This window comes from Engystomops pustulosus, chromosome 10 (genome assembly GCF_040894005.1).
Source record: "Engystomops pustulosus chromosome 10, aEngPut4.maternal, whole genome shotgun sequence".
NCBI classification, from domain to species: Eukaryota; Metazoa; Chordata; class Amphibia; order Anura; family Leptodactylidae; genus Engystomops; species Engystomops pustulosus.
Window position 1 is genome coordinate 82,567,296 of NC_092420.1, and position 20,319 is coordinate 82,587,614.

At 39.7% G+C, this 20,319-nt stretch overlaps 1 protein-coding gene across 27 annotated transcripts in view; it reads left to right on the top strand.

Moving 5' to 3' along the window:
• Nucleotides 1-20,319, top strand: part of ADGRL2 (adhesion G protein-coupled receptor L2) — a 139,505-nt gene that overhangs the window by 59,865 nt on the left and 59,321 nt on the right. For all 27 annotated transcript variants that reach the window (XM_072127828.1, XM_072127831.1, XM_072127837.1 and 24 more), the window contains exon 3: nt 7,032-7,245. In XM_072127828.1, the coding sequence (XP_071983929.1) occupies nt 7,032-7,245 (214 nt within the window). The remainder of the gene's footprint in view (nt 1-7,031; nt 7,246-20,319) is intronic.

Here is a 20,319-nt window from a genome sequence, read left to right on the forward strand (position 1 = left end):
CACTTCTCAATTTATTCAAAAACTTCTAGGAATGACCAAGGTTAAAGTAAGGAGGAAATGATGCCCCATTATTTATCAAACCTGGATGGTCTAGGCAGCTCCCAGAGGGGAAATGCAGCTCTCTTGAGTTTGTTGCCCTTGAGCAAGTTGTATCCAATAAACTCGCTCCGTGTGCTTGCTGGATTTACCGGACCAAACCTAGAACCGCTGAACTAGAATGGACATGCTGTGGTCTGGTAGATTGTGAAAATGACCAAACTCGTTCATGGGCAATTGGATTTAGGCTTCCATGACCTATACCTTGTTGTACTTTTTGTTTTTTTAACTATTTTTAATCCTATTCTATTTATTAAAGGGGTTGATCCGAGGTTAAAAAAACATGGCTGTTTTCTTCCAAAAAACGGCACTACACCTCACTAGTATTGCAATACAGGCGGTCCGTGACTTAAGGACACCCAATATACAGGCGTTGCCTAGTTATGGATGGTCCTCTCTAGCCACTTTGACCTCTGGTGAAGCTTTCTGATGGTTTACTGTTCTCCCAGGCTGCCAAGATCAGCTGTAAGGTGTCTGTAATAAAGTTACAGGGACCATAAAAAAAAGTGTCTGGAGTTGCAATAGCAGCACAAACCATGGTCAGGTGCTGTTTTTGGAAGAAAGCGGCCATGTTTTTCAACCTCCTTACAACTACTTTAAGTCATACATATATAATATAGAGTTTAATTTATCTGTAATGCAGACCAAGTTGGAAGGACTACCTACTTGGTTGTGTTGATTTGTGCATTTTTATTTTATTTTTTCTTATAAGTTGGCCAGCAGATTTTTTTTCGATGTTTTTAATGAATCTGCTGTTTAGATCGAAAAGCACAATTCAAATTCACGTGCGAGCCAGTCACTTCTCAATAGTGTTGTCTTGTTGCTTCCCGAGCTTTCTATCGTTTCATAGACAGAATAAGAGGAGAGGCGGGCCGTACCAGATGTGATTGACATGGGGGTAAGCACTGATCACACCCAATGACAAAAAACAGCAAAATGACAAAAGCAATTAACAAGTAGTTAAGTAAATAAATGAGTTGCACAGCCTGAGAATAAACTCGCCCCAGACTCCTTTAAATACCGACTAATCAATCACACCACAGCAAAACGCTAATGGGTAACATAGGGATTACTGTCCAGAATCACTTTTTTATTACAAAAAAAATTTTGGATAAAAATAATAATCTTTACAATGAAGAAAATTTTTTTGTAAGCCGATTTAAAGTTTGATAAAGTTTTTTTTTTAACTTATTTACACCCAGGCAAATTGATTGCCCATCTCTCGTTTGCCAAAATCTACTATGTACTCCAACCTATAAGGTTGAGATTAAGTGAATGGGCGACCCCAAATAGACCTTAAAAAAGAAAAAAAATCCAGGATTTTTTTTGTCTAGAGGTCACCGCTATGGGGAAATAGGTGAGCGGCGTTGTGTCGAACAAGTCCAATCTTTTAGTAAACACCGCATCTGTCGAGACCCCACGGGGGGGACTTAAAATAGCTCCGCTGTGATTCCAATAGAGGGCTTGATGTGAATATAGTTCAGCATACTAGTTAATTACCGTCTACAGATACCGGCCGGATGGCCTTGAAAGAAGCGTTTGTGTGTTCCAGCGAGTCTGTTCAATCGGGCTCAATGCATGTTACATGATTGCCTGAGAGGTCTAGAAAAGCTACTTTCTCAGTCTATGACCAGAATTCAAGATCAGGCTCGGTGTCAAAAAGGCCAAGGTGCCTATCACAGCAATTATGGCAGCCGGCGCACTGGTTTCCATGACAACAAGATTGCGGATTCTTTGTGATTTATTATTTACCACTTCAGACTCTCATTCTACTGATTTAATTAGAGGAAGGGATTACCATAAGGTCTGTCACTTCCAAATCTGAATACCATTGTTATGGCTACCGAGAGACTCTCCCTGAAAGCGGTATTTAATCGTAACCTGGGCCCCTAATCACCCAGGTTTTTTTTTTTTTCCTTGGCTTGTTGGAATGTTTCACTGGGACTTTGGGCAACCCAGTAATAAAAATAACCAAATTCTCCCCTGATTAATTGCCGCCTTCTAACAATAACACAAGCCTTCAAGGTCACATTAGGGTTACATTGCGATTCTCTGTAGGTGAAGCAAATGCCGGTTTGAAGGATAGGCTGGAATTGTATTCATTTGTCATTGAATGAGGTTTTTTTTTTTTTTTTAATCTGAATGCCCTTTTTACTAATGTAAAAAATGTAATGTCTATGCATGGCTCTAATAATAGCAGCGACTTACAAACGCTCATATTTATTAAGGAACAAAGGGCGATGTGCCACTTACTCACTGCCTATGGCTTTTCATGGTCTCTCGTAAAGTGTATTTACATCGAGAGGACTCTTTGCCTTTTTATGGATGTGTAAGAGCTAATGGATAAAATATGTTATTATGAAAGAATTTTCAAAGTCAAGAACCGCATTAGCTTGTAGCAAATTAATATTATGGGGGGGGGGGGGGGTGTTAAATAAATAAAAATAAAATTAAAAATATATTCCGGCCAGTTGTTGGCTGGAAGTTGGCGGAGAAGGTACTATAGACAGTTTTTGAGGTTTTTTATTCACATTTCATGGTCAACATATATTTTCTTTCTTCTTCAACATCACATTTTCCATGTGTGACTTTATTTACTGCAAGACTTCCATAGGTTTTTTCAGAAAAAAAAATTGTAGGACAAAAATGTGTCCAAAATAATTGCAAGGATGGTAACTGTTGCAAAAATGGCGCAGTCTTAAAGCCAAAAAAAATTGTATTCAAAAATTTTTGACAAGCCTAATAGTTGTTCATCAGTCAGGATTGGAAAACTTTGCAAAAAAAAAGGAAAGGCAATGCCACCATTTTGAAATGCCTTACAATAATATATATTTTTGTAATCTAATTACCATATTTTTTGGACTATAAGGCACACCGGATTATAAGGCGCACCATCAATCAATGCCTGCTAAAACGTCTAGGTTCCATATATAAGGTCACCGGATTATAAGGATGAATGACCAGCAGGTGGCAGACCTGTGCACAGTTCAAGGCAGCTGTTGTCTGTAAGTATGGTTCATATATGAGGCGCACTGGACTATAAGGCGCACATTTAAGTTTCTGAGAAAATCAAAGGGTTTTTGTGTGCCTTATAGTCTGAAAAATATGGTACATTCAGAAGTTTACATCCAATATTTATATATGGGTGTTCTCAGACTTAAGAACACCGGACTTATATATGACTCCTAGTTACAGGCGGACCTCTGTGACCTCTGGTGAAGAGCTCTGGATGCTTTACTTTAGTCCAAGACTGCTCTGATCAGCTGTAAGGTGTCTGCATCATATTTTTTTTTAAATAATCCTTGGTCCCATGACAGCACAACATTTTTTTTCCTGGAGTTACAATTATAAAATATACGCGTTCCAACTTGCATGCAATTCAACTTAAGAACAAACCAAAAGAACCGATTTTGTACGTAACCCGGGGACTATGTGCTATGTCCTTTTTTTTTTTGCTGCACTCGAACTACTCCTCCTCAAGCAAACTGCACCAATTTGTAACAAAAAAAAAAAACAAAACGTAAAAATAATTTTTATATTATTATATATTTTTCTCTTTTATGGTAGGTACAATTATTACGCTGCCACCTTTTTACCTTGCAGACAAGAAATTTGCAACAGATGTATTCATTTACTGGTATAGCAGTGATTAACATGTACAAATTAGAGCAAAAATCAGAGTTCACGACTCTGGCCAGATCTAATACATCACTCCTATCTCTTGTCACAGTTCCAATAGCGATGAAGTGCTGAGTAATCAGCTGGGATTCTTCCTGCTTCCACCCCGGACGGCTGTGCATGCCGGGGTTATATTTTGAGGCAATTAAACCTATAACTCAAGTTCTACTCATTATGGTTTTTCATTTGCTGGTAAAAAAAAGTGAGGAGACAGGGGAAAATGAAGTCCTACATTGTGTCCATGAGCTAATGGAGGAAAGTCGTGTCACCTTGTGGTGCCACACGATTGCCCGGCGACTTTGCATTTTGTCATCACTGGCACAAACATTTTTCATCCTAATTGGCCTGTTAAAGGTATAATCCGATCAGTAAAGTGTTGGCAAGGGGTGCAGTGAGCTCGCAGTGTTTAGTCATTGATGTAATCTCTCCTGCTTACACATCACATTAGACTTTTTATGTGCATTTTTGACCCTACCAATAAAAAAAACATTACCGACTGCCAAGGAGTCTAAACACATGAGCGAGGAAAGTGGGACGTGGCTAAATCGGAATACGAAGGTAGAAATTGGACATCATGTAAGCACAAGGGTCCTACATACAACTTTTTCCCTTTACTTAACAAAAATGTAGAATCTATCCTATACAGTTCCGCTCTTGGACTTAAAGATCATTAAAAAAACTTGCAAAGGGGTCACGTGTGAAGGCACCCTAAAAAGTATCTTGTGTTTAAAAAGGAGCATTTTAGATTTTATAAACCCATTCCCAATCTTTAGGAAAGTTGTGAATTTCATATCAGCGGGGCGTTGGCCTGTTGCTTTAATTTCATTGTCAATAAAGTTACATGTCACATAACCTGGTTGAAGATTCTTCCTCATGGGACTAAGCTGTAAAACCAAGCACAGCCACTATGCAGAGTACAGCAGTGTGCTCGGTAGGACCTGAAGAGATGGCACTTTGCCGCAACCACTTCATTCACCAAATAATCGACGACCCCTTTAAAATATAAGGACTTAATTCTTCAATTTTTTTTTTTTTTTTTTTTGTTTCAGACCATGGGAATTTCCGATGCACTAGGGTTCTTTGTCATGTTCCATTTTTACAAGTGAATTAAAGAATAATATGTATAGTTTAATTTCTTATAAAGGGTTAGGCCCCATGCACAGAAACGTATGCTACACCCGGGCCAGCGTAGAAGGAGAAGAGGAGAGCTCCTCACCCCTTAGCTCTACGTAGGGATCTGTGCACCCATGACGTATTTCTGGAACATAATTTTTATTATACTATAGTATGGTAGGCTGACACACATTGCACTCTCTGTACCGTGCCGTGCATAACACACTTCTATGGTGGCGCATACTCGCTGCTGTTCGGACAGCTAGTATATGGCTGCCCTGTAGGTTAGTGTGCATGTGGTCTCAAACTAAGACCCATATGCCGGTTACTATAATATTAATCCTTATATATAATCTATTTATATATCACTATCATACTCTGTAGAGCCTTACAGATCATTGGGGGGGGGGGACATATATAAATAAAATAAGACATTTCAAAACATAGTCAATTTTGGTCTTGAAAACCTTGAATCTCACTGTAGATTTCGGTGTCATGCTCGTAGAATATTTCTGCATTTATTCTGGCAGGATCCAGCATAAACCTTTATCTGTCCTTTAGAAGTTTTATTGATTAAGATATAAAAGTTATTCCCAGAGAACCTGTTGGCCAGCAAATTTCGGATCATAAAAGAGGGTCTGTCACTTTACAGGTACATTGATTTTTACTTGATGCCCTTTGCATTCGCTGACCGATTAACCCCAAATGCAACAAACATTCATAATATTTTTTCTAGGTTGCTTTTCCCTATATTTTTTGCATAAATCTGTATTTCCTCCTTAGAAATTACTCACGGCATCGGATGGAAAATTCTTAGCAAAGTAGCGGTAGTAGTAAAAAATATTAATTATTTAATTAATATATTTTTAAATTATTAAAGTACCGCAATATCGAGTAACCTATGTGCTCGCATCCAATAAAGTTACCAATTGGAAATAGTTGTCCTTGTGTAATTTTTTTTTTCAAGAAAATATTCCTAAGCTGTAATACTGGGTTTGGCCTAAGACTAGAGTGGTGCTGTTTTTGGAAAGTAACAAAAATTTTCCAATGTTGTATAAACCTTTTGCATTGTGTAACTATGAGAAGCCTTGTGTACGGTATTGGAGTGAGGGAAAGAATATTATGAATCATATGTGTTTAGCAGCGAGTTTCACTGATGTGCTCCCTCAGGTATAATCCAACCTGAAACAGTGCAGATGAGCCAAGGAAAACAGGAGAAGACCGCCCAGGGAATTAACGAGAAGGCAAAGTTGTGATGGGAACTCGCCTAAAATATAGACAGTAGATCTTGTTTGTTACACTTGCTATGTGTTTGTGAATCTGTCTCCAGCTGCAGGGAGAAGCTTGTTCTGATTTTCTTTCTATTCAGCACTACAATTTTAATGCAAAAAGGTGGCTGTGTCTGCCGTGAAGATAATATTTAGTTATAGCAGAAATTATCTTCTGACTTGAGGTCCTTGCCCTTTATAGGGCACATTTAGCGCTTCCTCAATCAGCCAGTGTATCCATTAATTGAGTAGTCACCAAACCAGATTTAGCCTAATAAAAAAAGGTGCTAAAATATAAAAATATATCGTAGGGACATCAAAGTTTCATGGGCTTACACACAAAGATCTGAATTGGTTTGCAAAAGTGTGCTTTTGGCCAGGGGATGGTCTTTGAACTTTTTACTTTAGGCGTCATTCATTTCTCTGACTTGTTAAAAATTTGTTAATGTGTGTAGCCTCCTCTATCAGAGAGACGTAAATAATTGCGCACTGGCTCCATCGGCTAACCGTCTCCAACTCTGGCTTCAAAGGGTTGGGAAATGGAGGCTCTATCCAAATGATAAAAAAAAATTAATTTAACTCTTGCAATCAGCTGATTGCAAGAGTTAAATTAATTTTTTTTTTATCATTTGGATAGAGCCTCCATTTCCCAACCCTTTGAAGCCAGAGTTGGAGACGGCATCCTAGTGATATATATGACCCTAACAGTCTGTATTGTGCGGAGAGTGCTAGGACTCTGCTATAGACTCAATACTGGAAAATGGAAAATTACTGGTATCGAACTCTTACTGTTCCAAACCATTAAAATAACAATAACTATATTTGACAAATAATTTTTGATATTTTGCCATTTAAGATTTATTTTTTGTATTTTAGGTTTCAGTCGAGCAGCACTGCCTTTTGGCCTGGTAAGACGGGAACTCGCCTGTGAAGGATATCCCATCGATCTTCGATGTCCGGGAAGTGATGTCATTATGATTGAAAGTGCCAACTATGGTCGTACAGATGACAAGATCTGTGATGCCGACCCGTTTCAGATGGAGAACGTAGATTGCCATCTTCCAGATGCCTACAAAATCATGTCACAAAGGTAGGAATATTGTGGTTAATTAGCATATTGAAGTGGTTTATATATAGTCACCACAATTTCAACTGAAAACTATGTTTTAGAAGCCAGGAAAGCCAAATTTACCCCTTTACAAAATAGAGGCATAATGTTAATCCACAGATCTTTAAAGTAGGATTTTTAAAAATATTTTTGGCCTCCTTTATTGTTTAGAATGACAATTCGTACATAAGCCGTTACTACAGGCTTTGAGCTTTGACAGTTCTATATTTTTAAAGATAGATATTTTTCTTGAAATCCGTGTTCACTTTTCTCAATTTTTTGTGTTGCATTCTTAATTCTCTCTGGAGAATATGAAATATTAATTCATGCCATAACCTACAAGGTATGGAAGTTCGTAGAATATGGAGGGGCTACATACTAAGAGGTCAAAAGTGGCTTAGCAACTGGGGCATGTTTTGTCCAACGAGAGTATCTTTGTCCTTGGCTTTAGAATAAGGTCGCCTTGATCTTTGAGATCAATCGGACCCTTGTCAGGTCTAGAACAGGTTTTCCACCAATTGTTGGCACAGCTGCTCTGTTTTAAACAAGCTTTGTAAAAAAAGAGCTATTTACTCATTGCAGCTTTCCAACTAACTGGGAAATAGGCGATTTCTCACTCTATAAAGATAGTTAAATTTATTTTTTTTCCGTCTGTCTGCTCTGGATTTGAAGTGATTTGTCGTGGTGTTGTTGCCTCAATGATCTCTTGGTATTTCCTTCTATACCCCAGCACCAATTACTGTTCATCTGATCTCGGTGCACTTCTCCCATCGTTTTTGCCTCCAGTCTGCACATCAGAGCTCCTTTGGGAAATTGCCTTCTCCAGTTACCTGTCATGTCAACTTCAGTCTTCTTAGACTAGGGGATTATGAATGTTGTAACTCTCTGCTTGATCTAATGGTTCAGTGCTATGGGAGACAGCAGGGCTGCACGTCCTATATTTTCCCTGCCTTGTTCTCGTGGGCCACTTTCTGGCGGAGAAATCTCTCGACTCTAGAGGTAGACGAGTTTTGATTGCTTTGTCAAAATAATGGAATAAAATAAAATAGATACTTGTCAAGAACGTAGGGATTTTTTTTAATCATAGTACTTCATATAAAGACTATTTTGTCTGGGAAAATAAAAATCTCTATAAAAATTTTAAAACTTAGCTTGGCCATTTCTTCGAATAATCTTGTATTTCGTTTGTGATTAGCCTTGAGGTGACAGGTTAAATCTGCTCGCTACTGTTGTCAAAGGAGCATCTGTCCCCCCACGGTCAGACGAATTATTCCCACTTAACATTGACACTGAAATTCTAGTTCCAAAATGCCACTCATTACATTACTATTACATTTACAAGGCAGATTGGAATTCCCCATCTAATATTAGCTGCAGTTGAAAATAGATGTCCCTCATCACAATGAAGTAACGTTTACAAGTGAAATGAAGCGGATTGAATGAAAAAAAAAATTAAGGAAAAACTTAAGGAATTCTCTTTAAAAAAATATTTTTTTTTAAATGTAAACTCTTGTTCTGATTATGTATTTTTTATTTTAATATTACCGATAATTACGGTCACTCAGCACAACATCTTATATTAAAATATTGTAGAATAAACTGACCAATGCTAAAGAGGGACTTTGTATTTTGGTGATCTGCTTATATTAAGACCGCCCTCTTTAAATCATTCAAGGTCATCCAAAGTCGATTTGGGGTAATTTAAGCGGGAATCAACATTTCCATGCCCGTTTCTTAGGGGAGATGATGCCAGTGGCCTATTCCCTTCTACTTGAGTCACTCAGGCAACAGCTATTGAAGGTGTTTGAGCACGGTTAGAACGTAATCTGGTTGAAACATTTTATCTTCAAAGATTTTCTCAGTAGATAGTTGTTGTCACAGCTTTTATTCATTCACAAGTCACCCAGCAGGGGGGCAAAAGTGTACGACTTCTTATAAAGCTACAACAGAAACACAGAATTTACTGGAGCTTTTGCTTTTCTGTCGGGAAGATTCTTCATTTTTGGCCAAAAAAAAAAAAAAAAAATAACCCAACAAATCTGTTACTTGATTTTATGGTCTTCTAGCGGTTTTATTAAAAGTCTGAAATATAGTGTTTGTCCCCCTCTTTACTGCACCGTTTGTTATCAGATCAGCTATGGAATGGTTCCATCTATCACCCACTCTGTAAGACTGCAGGGAAACCTAATGAAAGATGGAGAGGTGTGAATGGAAGCCTGTTATGTTATCGGCGCAGTTTGCACATGGAATTGAACACGCACGCTGTCACGTCAGGACAGACTCGTATAATGTAGCTTCATTATTGGCCAGAAATAATACATTCTACCATCTGGATTGTTCTCAAAATATTTTTTTTCCCTTTTTTGAAGAGCATTTTAAAAATCAATATTTTTGAGGTGTCCTATTGTGTAAAGTTGTTTTTTTTTAAAAATACAATTCTATTCTACTTCTGTCTTTTTGAAAAACACTGATTCCCCCTCCCACAGACATGGTCACCCAGTGCTTTTAACATTTTTGGCATGTTATGCTAAAAAGAGTGCCAAACCTGTACTTGGCTTGGGGTGGATTAAAGTAAATGGAGATGAAACGCAATACAATATATAATCTTTTTCGGAAAGAAGGCAGCCATCTTCTCCTAATCAAGGATAACCCCTTTTTATAATTGGACATAATTACTGCCCATTGTAGAAAGGCCAAGAGATAAACCCAAGTTGATATAAATTTATGGTGACCATATAGAGGTTACTCATGATCTGGGTTTGAGATAAGCGGACTAGAATGGGAAGTCTTATAATGGATGCTTGGATAACAGAACTTGTCAAGTAACTAATTACTAAAGTAGGTACAGACGGTTCCCTGCTTAAGGACACTCGACTTACAGATGACCCCTAGTTAAAGATGCACCCCTCTGCCCACTGTCACCTCTGGTGAAGCTCTCTGGATGCTATTACTATAGTCCCAGACTGCAATAATCAGCCGTAAAGTGTCTGTAACGAGGCTTTATTGATAATCCTTGGTCCCATTACAGCAAACAAATTTGAAACTCCAAAAAAATTGTCTAGAAATACAATTATGAAATCTACAGTTTCAACTTCCATACAAAGTCAACTTAAGAACAAACCTATGAAGCCTATCTTGTACGTAACCCCCCTGCCTGTATTGTTCTACAAAATCTGAAATTTGCATCCAGGGACCCCCCTTATCGACCTCCACTATTTGAGTTTTATTATCTTAAAGGTACAGGAGCCACATTATGTCCCCTGACCTTTGACTTGCACGTAATTGGCTGAGCCATTTTCAGTCCATTTACAATGCAGGATAAGTAGCTTAAAAAAGTCACACCCATAGACCCTACATTGATATAGCTCTAAAATGTGGTGGACAATCAGACAATTTAAACTGATAATATATTAATATAATATCTCGAATGTGATGTTTTGAATTGATATTTACCATAATTGCTGTATGCGACTCACCCCCGTGACTTCTGCAGTAGTTATATATGTGTGGGTTCAATACCTAAAGGAACTGCAAAGGATTGTGGGCCGTAGACTGTCATTACTTTAACCCAGTTTGTCAATATTAGCCCCGAGCACTATCACTACTATCGACGTACGAGTAGTTTGAATATTCAATCTTTTTTTTTTGTGGATAATTAATTACCATTTGTATTGAATGAGGCAGTAAATGTAACGAGCGCTGTTAATTAGAAACATTTTAGTAATACGGAGATTGACTAGTTAGGTCTGTCGCCTTTTAATAAAGAAGGTGTGTGGGACATTGTACAGATTCTTGTTTAACTGATAATTATTTTTTACATCTATTGTCTGTTCGTATTGATGCAATATTTTCATTACATGATAAAATGTAATTGGATTACTTCACATTTCTGTTGTGCCGAAAAGTGATCAGAATAATTCAAACCGCTCAGTGTCCAACAATCCGATAATTCCCTATCTCGGACACTCATATAGCCCATAGCCAATTTCATATGAAACAGGGGACCTCAGCATATTTTTCCAAAACCAGTTTTTCCCCCAATTTTTTTTGTATATGATTATTATACCCATAGTGCCATAGGTAAGTTATTTGCATATAATTAACAACTTGAAATTTTTCTGTATTAAAGGAGTTGGCTACTCTGCTTAAGTTGGCCATGTGCCTTTCCTGCCTTAATAATAATCCATGAAGGATTATCAAGTGATTAAGCTTTCCTGCTACTTACTCTAGTGCAGTCTGCATACTCTCTGTGATTCTTTGTTTACATGTGTGTGCTCTGATGAATAGGAGGAACTGTAGAAGCAGAGTTATGACTTATTCTGAGGTGTGTGAGTGTGTGTGTCATGCACATACACAGTGGGTGACCCTATGACGACGGGCTAAATCATTAAGCGAGAGGAAACTGTGGATATGTACAGAGGACAGCATGGTGAGAACAGGGAAAGGCTTTAGCTCTCAAAGTAGGCAAAGGGGCAAGTACTTGCACTGTACATGCAGCGACATGCCTAATGAGATGTATTGAAAAGTGGTCAACCCCTTTAAGGTGAGAAATTTTCTCAATAAAAACAATAACATATTAATTCACTTGAGTCCCACCTAGATAGTGATCCCCCATCCTGCAACGATGACATCATGGACAAGAATTATGCCGTTCTAGTAGCTTATCACTGGCCTCAGGAATCACTTTTGAGCCACGTGTTTTGTTGCAGAACCTATGTAAATATCTTGCAATCTTTGGGGGGGTTGGGGGACTCTATCACTAAATTAGCTGATAAATGACCACCGATGCCTGCAATGCAAGGTAGGTGGTAGAACCATCATGGTTTGTTTTTAAAGCTCATTTTCATAATACCCCAAAGTACTATTTTACAAAATTTTTGCTTTTTAAGCGGATCCAATATATCGTCTTGTACAACCGTCCAATGATTAGGAATAATTCATAAGATCAAGTCCCACCCAGGTCAGCATCTGCAAAGAGTTTGTATGTTCTCTCTGTGTTTGCGGGGGTTTCCTCCGTGTCCTCCGACACTCGAAAACATACTGGTAGGTTGATTAGATTGTGAGCCCCATTGGGGACACGGACAGAGCGCTGCATAATCTGTAGGCGCTATATAGATAATAATTATTATTAATCTAGCCTCTATCTATGCCCATTGATGCTGGAGGGATACGACGTCTGTATATAGATCTATACATATGTATCGTGCATGGAGACATTTACATCCCCATCAGAGTATAGCTTTCAGTTGCATTATCCATGTTGCGAGATTTAACATCTTCCAAGGTGATTTAGAATTTTTATACCTGCGTTCATGTAGTCATTTATCGTCTCCTTTACCGCCAAGACCTTTTATTAAGCTGCGCTGATTTCTTCAAGATGAAATGTAACCAAGATTATTTTTATTCAAATATAATTTAAATATTCATCAAAGAAGAGTTAAGCTCGAAACTGACAGAGACTATTAACATCAAAAAATATAATTAATTGCATTGGGTATCGCATAGCAAAGTTAGCCAAATAGCTGAAAGGTCTAATAGCGCCAAAGATTGAGAGGCAATAGTTTGATTCAACTCTGTAGCTGAGGAATTAATAGTGATGTGGTTTCCTATGTGGGGCAATTAAAACTGGTTGTTAAGGTTCATGGCTTCTATAGAAAATTCATTGAATATAACTTTGTAAACCAGACTAGCATATAAAGTCGGTTAAGTAAAGGACTTGGATCAAGGACTTCTTCAGCCGAAGCTGAAGCAGAACGTTACGTCTTTCCAGGGACAAAGCCGCGCTTGAAAAATTTCAATGGATTTTTAGCTCTTTGGGAAAGACGATTAAAATAAAAAAAAAATAAAAATTACAAAGAATTCCTAGAATAACCCTTAAGTATAAAATTGGGACTCAAGGAAACCAAAGCAAACACAGGTGGTTTGTGGTCTGTCCGGTGGAAAAAAATACATGACTCCACAGCCATAAATGTGTTTCGCGTGTCTGCGCTATGTACAGCTTCCCAAGTAATCCGCTCACATAAAATCCCCCCCTAGACCATTCTCCTTTTATGATGATTGAGAGGGAAGGCTTTTAATTTTTACATAAAATTCTGATGAAGTGGCTATTTTATTTATAAACTCGCACCTATTTTCCTTGCAAATGATCCCCCCTTCCCCCCCAAGCCACAGACGGGCGGTGAATAAACGGTCGTAGCAGACGGCTCGGTGTCACTCAACGCGTTTGCCGCTTTTCACGGCATGCCAATTTAATGGATGTTTCCATCAGCATCGTCTGTGTTCTACACATGCAAACATGTCTGACCCGAACGTCAGGGGCTCGGGAGACGAAACTTGTTGGGAAATGTGGAATCGCCAATTAGATGGGGAGGATGCAAAGAGTTTTTAATGAGATCAATTGTCAGTCAGTAAGTGGAATTTGCCTCCTGTATTGTTCATATATATGCAGCAAGCTGCTTATCGCTGGGCTTAGACCAAGGCCTCACCACTAATTGTCAGCGCTGTCACATGTTTAGCCAATCAAATGCCGGAATTGACATACATTTACATCTATTGAGCATCTGCATTCCCCACATACTAGTAAACAGAAACTCCCGATTGTCCTTGTAGTGTTTTTCTTTTAGAATAATAAAAATACGAGATGGGCTTTTTGATAATTCCGGCATACAATAATATGGAAAAGTTTAACTTGCTTAAAGTGTTTGCCCATGAAAGAAAATTCTCCTAGTGATGTTTACACAATAAACATCATTTTTAACCCATTATTTTACAATTTTACTACCGTTTTAGTTCACTCTGATGGTCAGTGTAAAATTCCAGGATGTGGGCGGGGACTCTCTTGGCAGACACATTATGATCCCTCTAGTGATGCGAGATGCTGTGTGCTGACAATGTGCTTAGATTATCAGCGTACATGGTTTTCATTTAGTTTCTGAACATTCACTATTATCTGACACACAGAAAGAGAGATGAAACTGATCAGTGATAAGATGCATGTAATACATTCTCAGCACTGCTATCACAACCATAACATACACTGTCAGCTCTGCTTTGCATCCCTCCCCTTCGTCTGTATAAAGACCTTATCTGTGTGTAGCTTGTAGCTCTACTCTTTGTTGCTCTCTACTCGCTGTTGCTTGCTGGCAGGAATTCTGAGTGTGTGTGTCTGAGCTCATCTTGGAAGGAAAGGGTTGGGGCTTTAGGCTAGTGATGGGAATTATGGCTCTTCTTATTGATCTGGCTCATTAGGCTCCACTCACTAAGAAGATCCGGCTCTTCTGGCTCCTGAACGGCTCCCGATTACATGTATAATAGGGAGACACAGTCCAGCCCGTCACCCCATTTTACTCCACTTTTAACCCTACTGGAGAAAAAGAGGAGAACAATTTGTCCTGCCCGACCCTAGACTTTTGATTTGGGGTCAGATCCCGGGGAAACTGAAATTGTGTACGCCTGGACTGATAGACAGGTTGGAATTAGATCTATGAAATGCTGTATTTTTTGTTAATAACAGTGAATGAGAGAATGTGTATATTTTGGTGTCCTGAGTATATTCAGGATTCTTGTCTTTCTGGGAATACCCCTTGGTCATATTGAAAAGGAAGAGCTTAGGAGATGATACATTGTGTCCTATCTGCAAGCAGAATGTTATAGAGCAGGAATAACTGAGCAGATTTTACATAGTGTCCATCAGGCCTTGTGTTAAGTTATAGAGCAGAATGAGATTAGCCTGTTTAATGCTGCAAGTTAAATTTCGATTACTAATGAAATTCAAGGGGCCAACTGAAGAAGCACTGTAAAAAAAACTATATACCAGCCCAGAAACTCCAAAAACCCAAAAGTAATACAATAAGTCGCCAGATAAATAATAATGCTGACCCCCTAGATAGATCTCAGACTTTCTGATTTGTATTTGGAGGTGACTATTTTACTTGCTATAAATCTTTTACCTTATTTGCACTTGCCTGATGTATAACCGGTGCACTGCCTATTTCAGCCGTTACGTTATTGACATGTCAGTCACGCGTTTTGATGGTAGGACTCTAGTTTGTAGCTTACAGACACTCGCAGACACTTTCATCGTCGCATTATTCGGTCTGGGCGTCTTTGAAAGTTTAACCGCTGCATTTTCTGCTCCAATTTTCAAGGCTAATGCCATTTATTTCTACAAAGCTCTAGCAGTACTGACACGAGACCTCACTGCTCGCTGAGCCTTAATCTGACAGCCATTTTGAATAACATCTCCATAAAATGGATGACTGGCCCCCAGTTCGCTTTCCGCTTTGAATGTTTTCCTCTCATTTCGGTTTTGCAGAGCTTTATGTCACTGAGCTTTGGAATTGAAGGTGTTTTCCACGGAAGTTTAGACTTTAGATTTTACAGATGACACGTCAATAATTAAATTTTTTTTTGCAATGTGGATATTTAGAATTTAAATGTAAATCTGAAAAACGGCACAAGGTGCATCATTCCAACTTTTGGCAGGGCAGCTGGGTCATTTGACTGGGTCCTTGTGTTTCATTTACAGGAACTGGCCAATTTTCTGCCATGTTTTTCGCTGTTGAGAATCCACCATGGCTTTTAGTCCGGTCTTTTTCTATCACCCATTCACTTAACACGGGTGAATTGGTCTTTACATGGGTAGCAGCTGCTTTGGAGCCCACAGTGTCGGGGAGTATTGGGAGTGTATGTGCTATATGTGTGTGCATTATATACTGTACATGTGTATTTGCTCTATGTGTATGTATATGTGATGTGTGTATGTTGTATGATGCATGGGTGTTTATATTAATGTATGTATGTGTGTATGATGTGTGTGTATATACTGTGGGTGATTGTAACTCACGTGTGAGTATACAAATATGTAAGTAGTTTTAAGCGGGTATGGGGCCCCATTCCGAAGTTTGCAATGGGGCCCTGCATCTCCTATTTACGCCCCTGGGTTCTCATACCATGAAAAAGAAGAAAAAAAAAAAAAGAAATTGGTTTTGTGACTAGAACCTTGTATATCATATTTGTAGAAATCTGTTTGCAAATTGTATCTGTCCTCAATTCAATGATCAAAGTTTTTGGCACTGCTCATGTTATTCTTCTCTGGTTTTCTTTACTACTTGTTGATTTTGCTTAATAATACATATTAAGGATTTTTATCTTTATCACTTTAAATTATGGAAGTGGGCAAAGTAAAATCTTTAATTGAGAGAGTATAAGGGGGTTCTTTTAGAGCTCCAAACTACACAACAAGACGGGATGTATATGAGGAAGGTAATTACTTTATTAAACACAATCATAAATAAAAACAATAAAATAACAATAAATAAATAAATTAAAAATCATAAATAAATTAATTACCTTCCTATATATACATATACATCTACATCCCGTCTTGTTGTGTAGTTTGAATTTCATTTTTTGGGATGCAATTTATTTTCTAGGTTATCAAGGACCCTTTTTTGACTTAAAATTGGGGTTCTTTAGAGCTATCACGAAAACCAATGGTATATCATTTTGTTTAAAAATGATATCTATACCTGCAAAGGCTTTATGGTCATTTTTTTTTCCAATATTGAAATTGTGTTTTTTGCTTCCTAGGCTTCTAGACCTGTACTGTACAGGAATATGCTGCCACCCTTCTGCTATACCATCACCATTGTAGCGCCATAGTAAATTCCGCATTGAATAACAGTTAGAATAACAGTGCTATGATAATTTATAATGTCTTTTTTCCCCCCCCGTGGGTTGAAATAAAGTGCATTTTCTTTAAGTGATTCAGATTTATGGAGTTTATAGAGAGAAAATGATGAATCCACAAAGTGACGAGCCTACAGCATCCAGATATGACCTTCATGAAATCCGCTTTCAGCCTTTTATTGAATCTTGCAGAATTCTACCGGTTGACGGAATGAGAAGATTGCAATGTTTTGGGACGCCTTGTGCTGTCTGTGGGTTTTTTGAGTTTTTTTTTTTTTTTTTTTTATTCTCTACAGAACTAATAGCTTTACAAAGTTCCCATTCTTTAAAAATCTGAAGTTGTAGACCGGCCGGCCATGACCTTTAGTTGCCACCGGCCATTTGTAAATAAATTAAGCAGTGGTCAGAATAATTTCTCCTGGGGGTGGGGGAATTAGAACGATTTGATCTTCAATTATCGCCATATGATATGTGGTAGTTACTGCTGGTTCCCTTTAACCTCATCCTCCCCTTCATCTACCTAATCGACATTGAAAGGTATAGAGTAGAGCTAAAAATCCTATTCTCTGTCCATTCACCATGTATCCTGGCCGAGCCGTCTTGCCATGTTTGTGATTCACTTTCGGAGAATCAAAGAGAAAACTCAGCAAATCAATTCACCCATTGTATTCAATTGGATGGCGAATCGAGCGGATCGACTCCCTCATCTCCTGTAATGAAGAATTCATTCACTATACAGCTACAAACCCTTCCCGTCAACGCAATTGTCACAGTGCAGACCATACTTTTAGCTCTCCGGTTTACGGTCCCCTTTTGATGCATATTTATTTTTTGTGGGTCGGCCATTTTTCAGTATCCTGCCCTACAACGGGAGGATGAGTCTATAGCCAAGGCCCTGCGTCATCTCACATATGTGCAACGCCTTCCTTCCTTATATATAATTTAGCATGCTCTCCTCTGTTTATATCAGTGACATAATAGTGCGTGCTAGTTTTTCCAAAGAGCGGTGTCTTTGCCGCTTCACGGCACAATAGCTTGTACTCCCAGGCCTGCACATGGTGTTAGCACATCTTTAATGCTTTTCAATCTTAACATTTTATAGGTCATGATTAGAGATGAGCGAACATGCTCGTCCGAGCTTGATGCTCGGTCGAGCATTAGGGTACTCGAGACGGCTCGTTGCTCGGACGAGTAGTTCCCCTGCTCGAGATCGAGCATTTAATTAAAAAAACACAGTGAAGAACAATGAAGAATAGAATAAAAACAGTGAACACAGTGAACACAGGATCATTTAAGTGAAAAACACAGTGAAGAACACAGTGAAGAATAGATTACAGATGTTCGGCACATCTGCTTACTTGTCGGAAGATACGCGCGGAACGGCGCGAACAAAATAGCATGTGAAGAACAATATATATGTGTGAAGAACACATTGCAGAACACGGTGAGCAGGACGGAGACACCAGGGAGCAGCACAGAGACACCGGGGAGCAGCTAGGAGACACCGGGGCAGCGGCAGCACGGAGACATGGGGCAGCGGCAGCACGGAGAGCAGCGGCAGCGGCAGCACGGAGACATGGGGCACGGAGACATGGGGCACAGAGACATCGGGGCACGGAGACATCGGGGCACGGAGAGCAGCGGCAGCACGGAGAGCAGCGGCAGCACGGAGACATGGGGCACGGAGACATGGGGCACGGAGACATGGGGCACGGAGACATGGGGCACGGAGACATGGGGCACGGAGACATGGGGCACGGAGACATGGGGCACGGAGACATGGGGCACGGAGACATCGGGGCACGGAGACATCGGGGCACGGAGACATCGGGGCACGGAGAGCAGCGGCAGCACGGAGAGCAGCGGCAGCGGCAGCACGGAGACATGGGGCACGGAGACATGGGGCACGGAGACATCGGGGCACGGAGACATCGGGGCACGGAGACATCGGGGCACGGAGACATCGGGGCACGGAGACATCGGGGCACGGAGAGCAGCGGCAGCACGGAGAGCAGCGGCAGCGGCAGCACGGAGACATGGGGCACGGAGACATCGGGGCACGGAGACATGGGGCACGGAGACATCGGGGCACGGAGACAGCGGGGCACGGAGAGCAGCGGGGCACGGAGAGCAGCGGATCCCGGGACAGCGTATCTCCCGACAAGTAAGCAGATGTGCAGAACATCTGCAATCTATTCTTCACTGTGTTTTTCACTTAAATGATCCTGTGTTCACTGTTTTTATTCTATTCTTCACTGTTCTTCACATCTGTTAACTTGTCGGGAGATAATATACGCGCGGAACAGTGAAGAATAGATTGCAGATGTTTGCATACATCTGATCACTTATCAGAAGACATTCTTTTTCAATTAATTAACACATTTTATTCCCGAACCATGGTCCCTTTGAAAAATGCTCGAGTCTCCCATTGACTTCAATGGGGCTCGTTACTCGAAACGAGCACTCGAACATCTGGAAATGTTCGGCTCGAGTAACGAGCACCCGAGCATTTTAGTGCTCGCTCATCTCTAGTCATGATGAACCGAGTCTTGAACGCCAGTCGGCGCTGACAAATGAAAGTGTCCTTCCTGCTCACCCGGCTTAACCCTTCATCTGCTGCAGGGAAAAGCAAACCCACCACCTCATACGTCTTCTGAAAGCAATGTCACCTGCAAACGCGCCAGTCAGCGCAACAAGGGTGGTTTCTTGCTCTGATATAACGAAGAGATCTCCAGAAAACGGATGGTGCCAGGCGGGCACCATTTAATGCTCTACTGCACCTATCATCTCGTTCTTTATGATACCAAAACAACACAGCTCAGATATTTTTATTCTGTGCCGTCAGGTGGAAAGTGCTATTTTATGTTGGTAATACGGGGGATTTTTATCTCGTCGTGGAAACAATGTCAGCTTGTATGTTAAGGCAATAATGTAGACATTTGCACGTAATGGAAAAGCAAGTAATTCACGTCTTGTCAAGTTCATGTCTCCGAGAGACGCTTTGACAAGAAGATTTCTGTGGCCACTAGGGGTGCTGTGTTGTCTGCTGGAAAACAAAAAGGTAGCAAACCATTTTACGAAAATAGAATTTACAGAATCCTTAATAGTTCTGACCGGCTCCATTAATAACATACAACACGATTAGTGATCATGGCCAGCTTGGTTAATTCTTAGACAAATACCCAATGTAGGCATTCAGTATGCATGACTTCTATTAAAACATTTTAAATGCAATTTTTGTAAATATCCCCTGAGCAGCTTAGCTAGGTTCTAGGATCTTTTACGAAGCTGGTCATTTTTTAACTGCGTGGCTGTTTTGGAATTTCTGATGCATTCATACAAGACGTTGTATTTATGTACGGATTA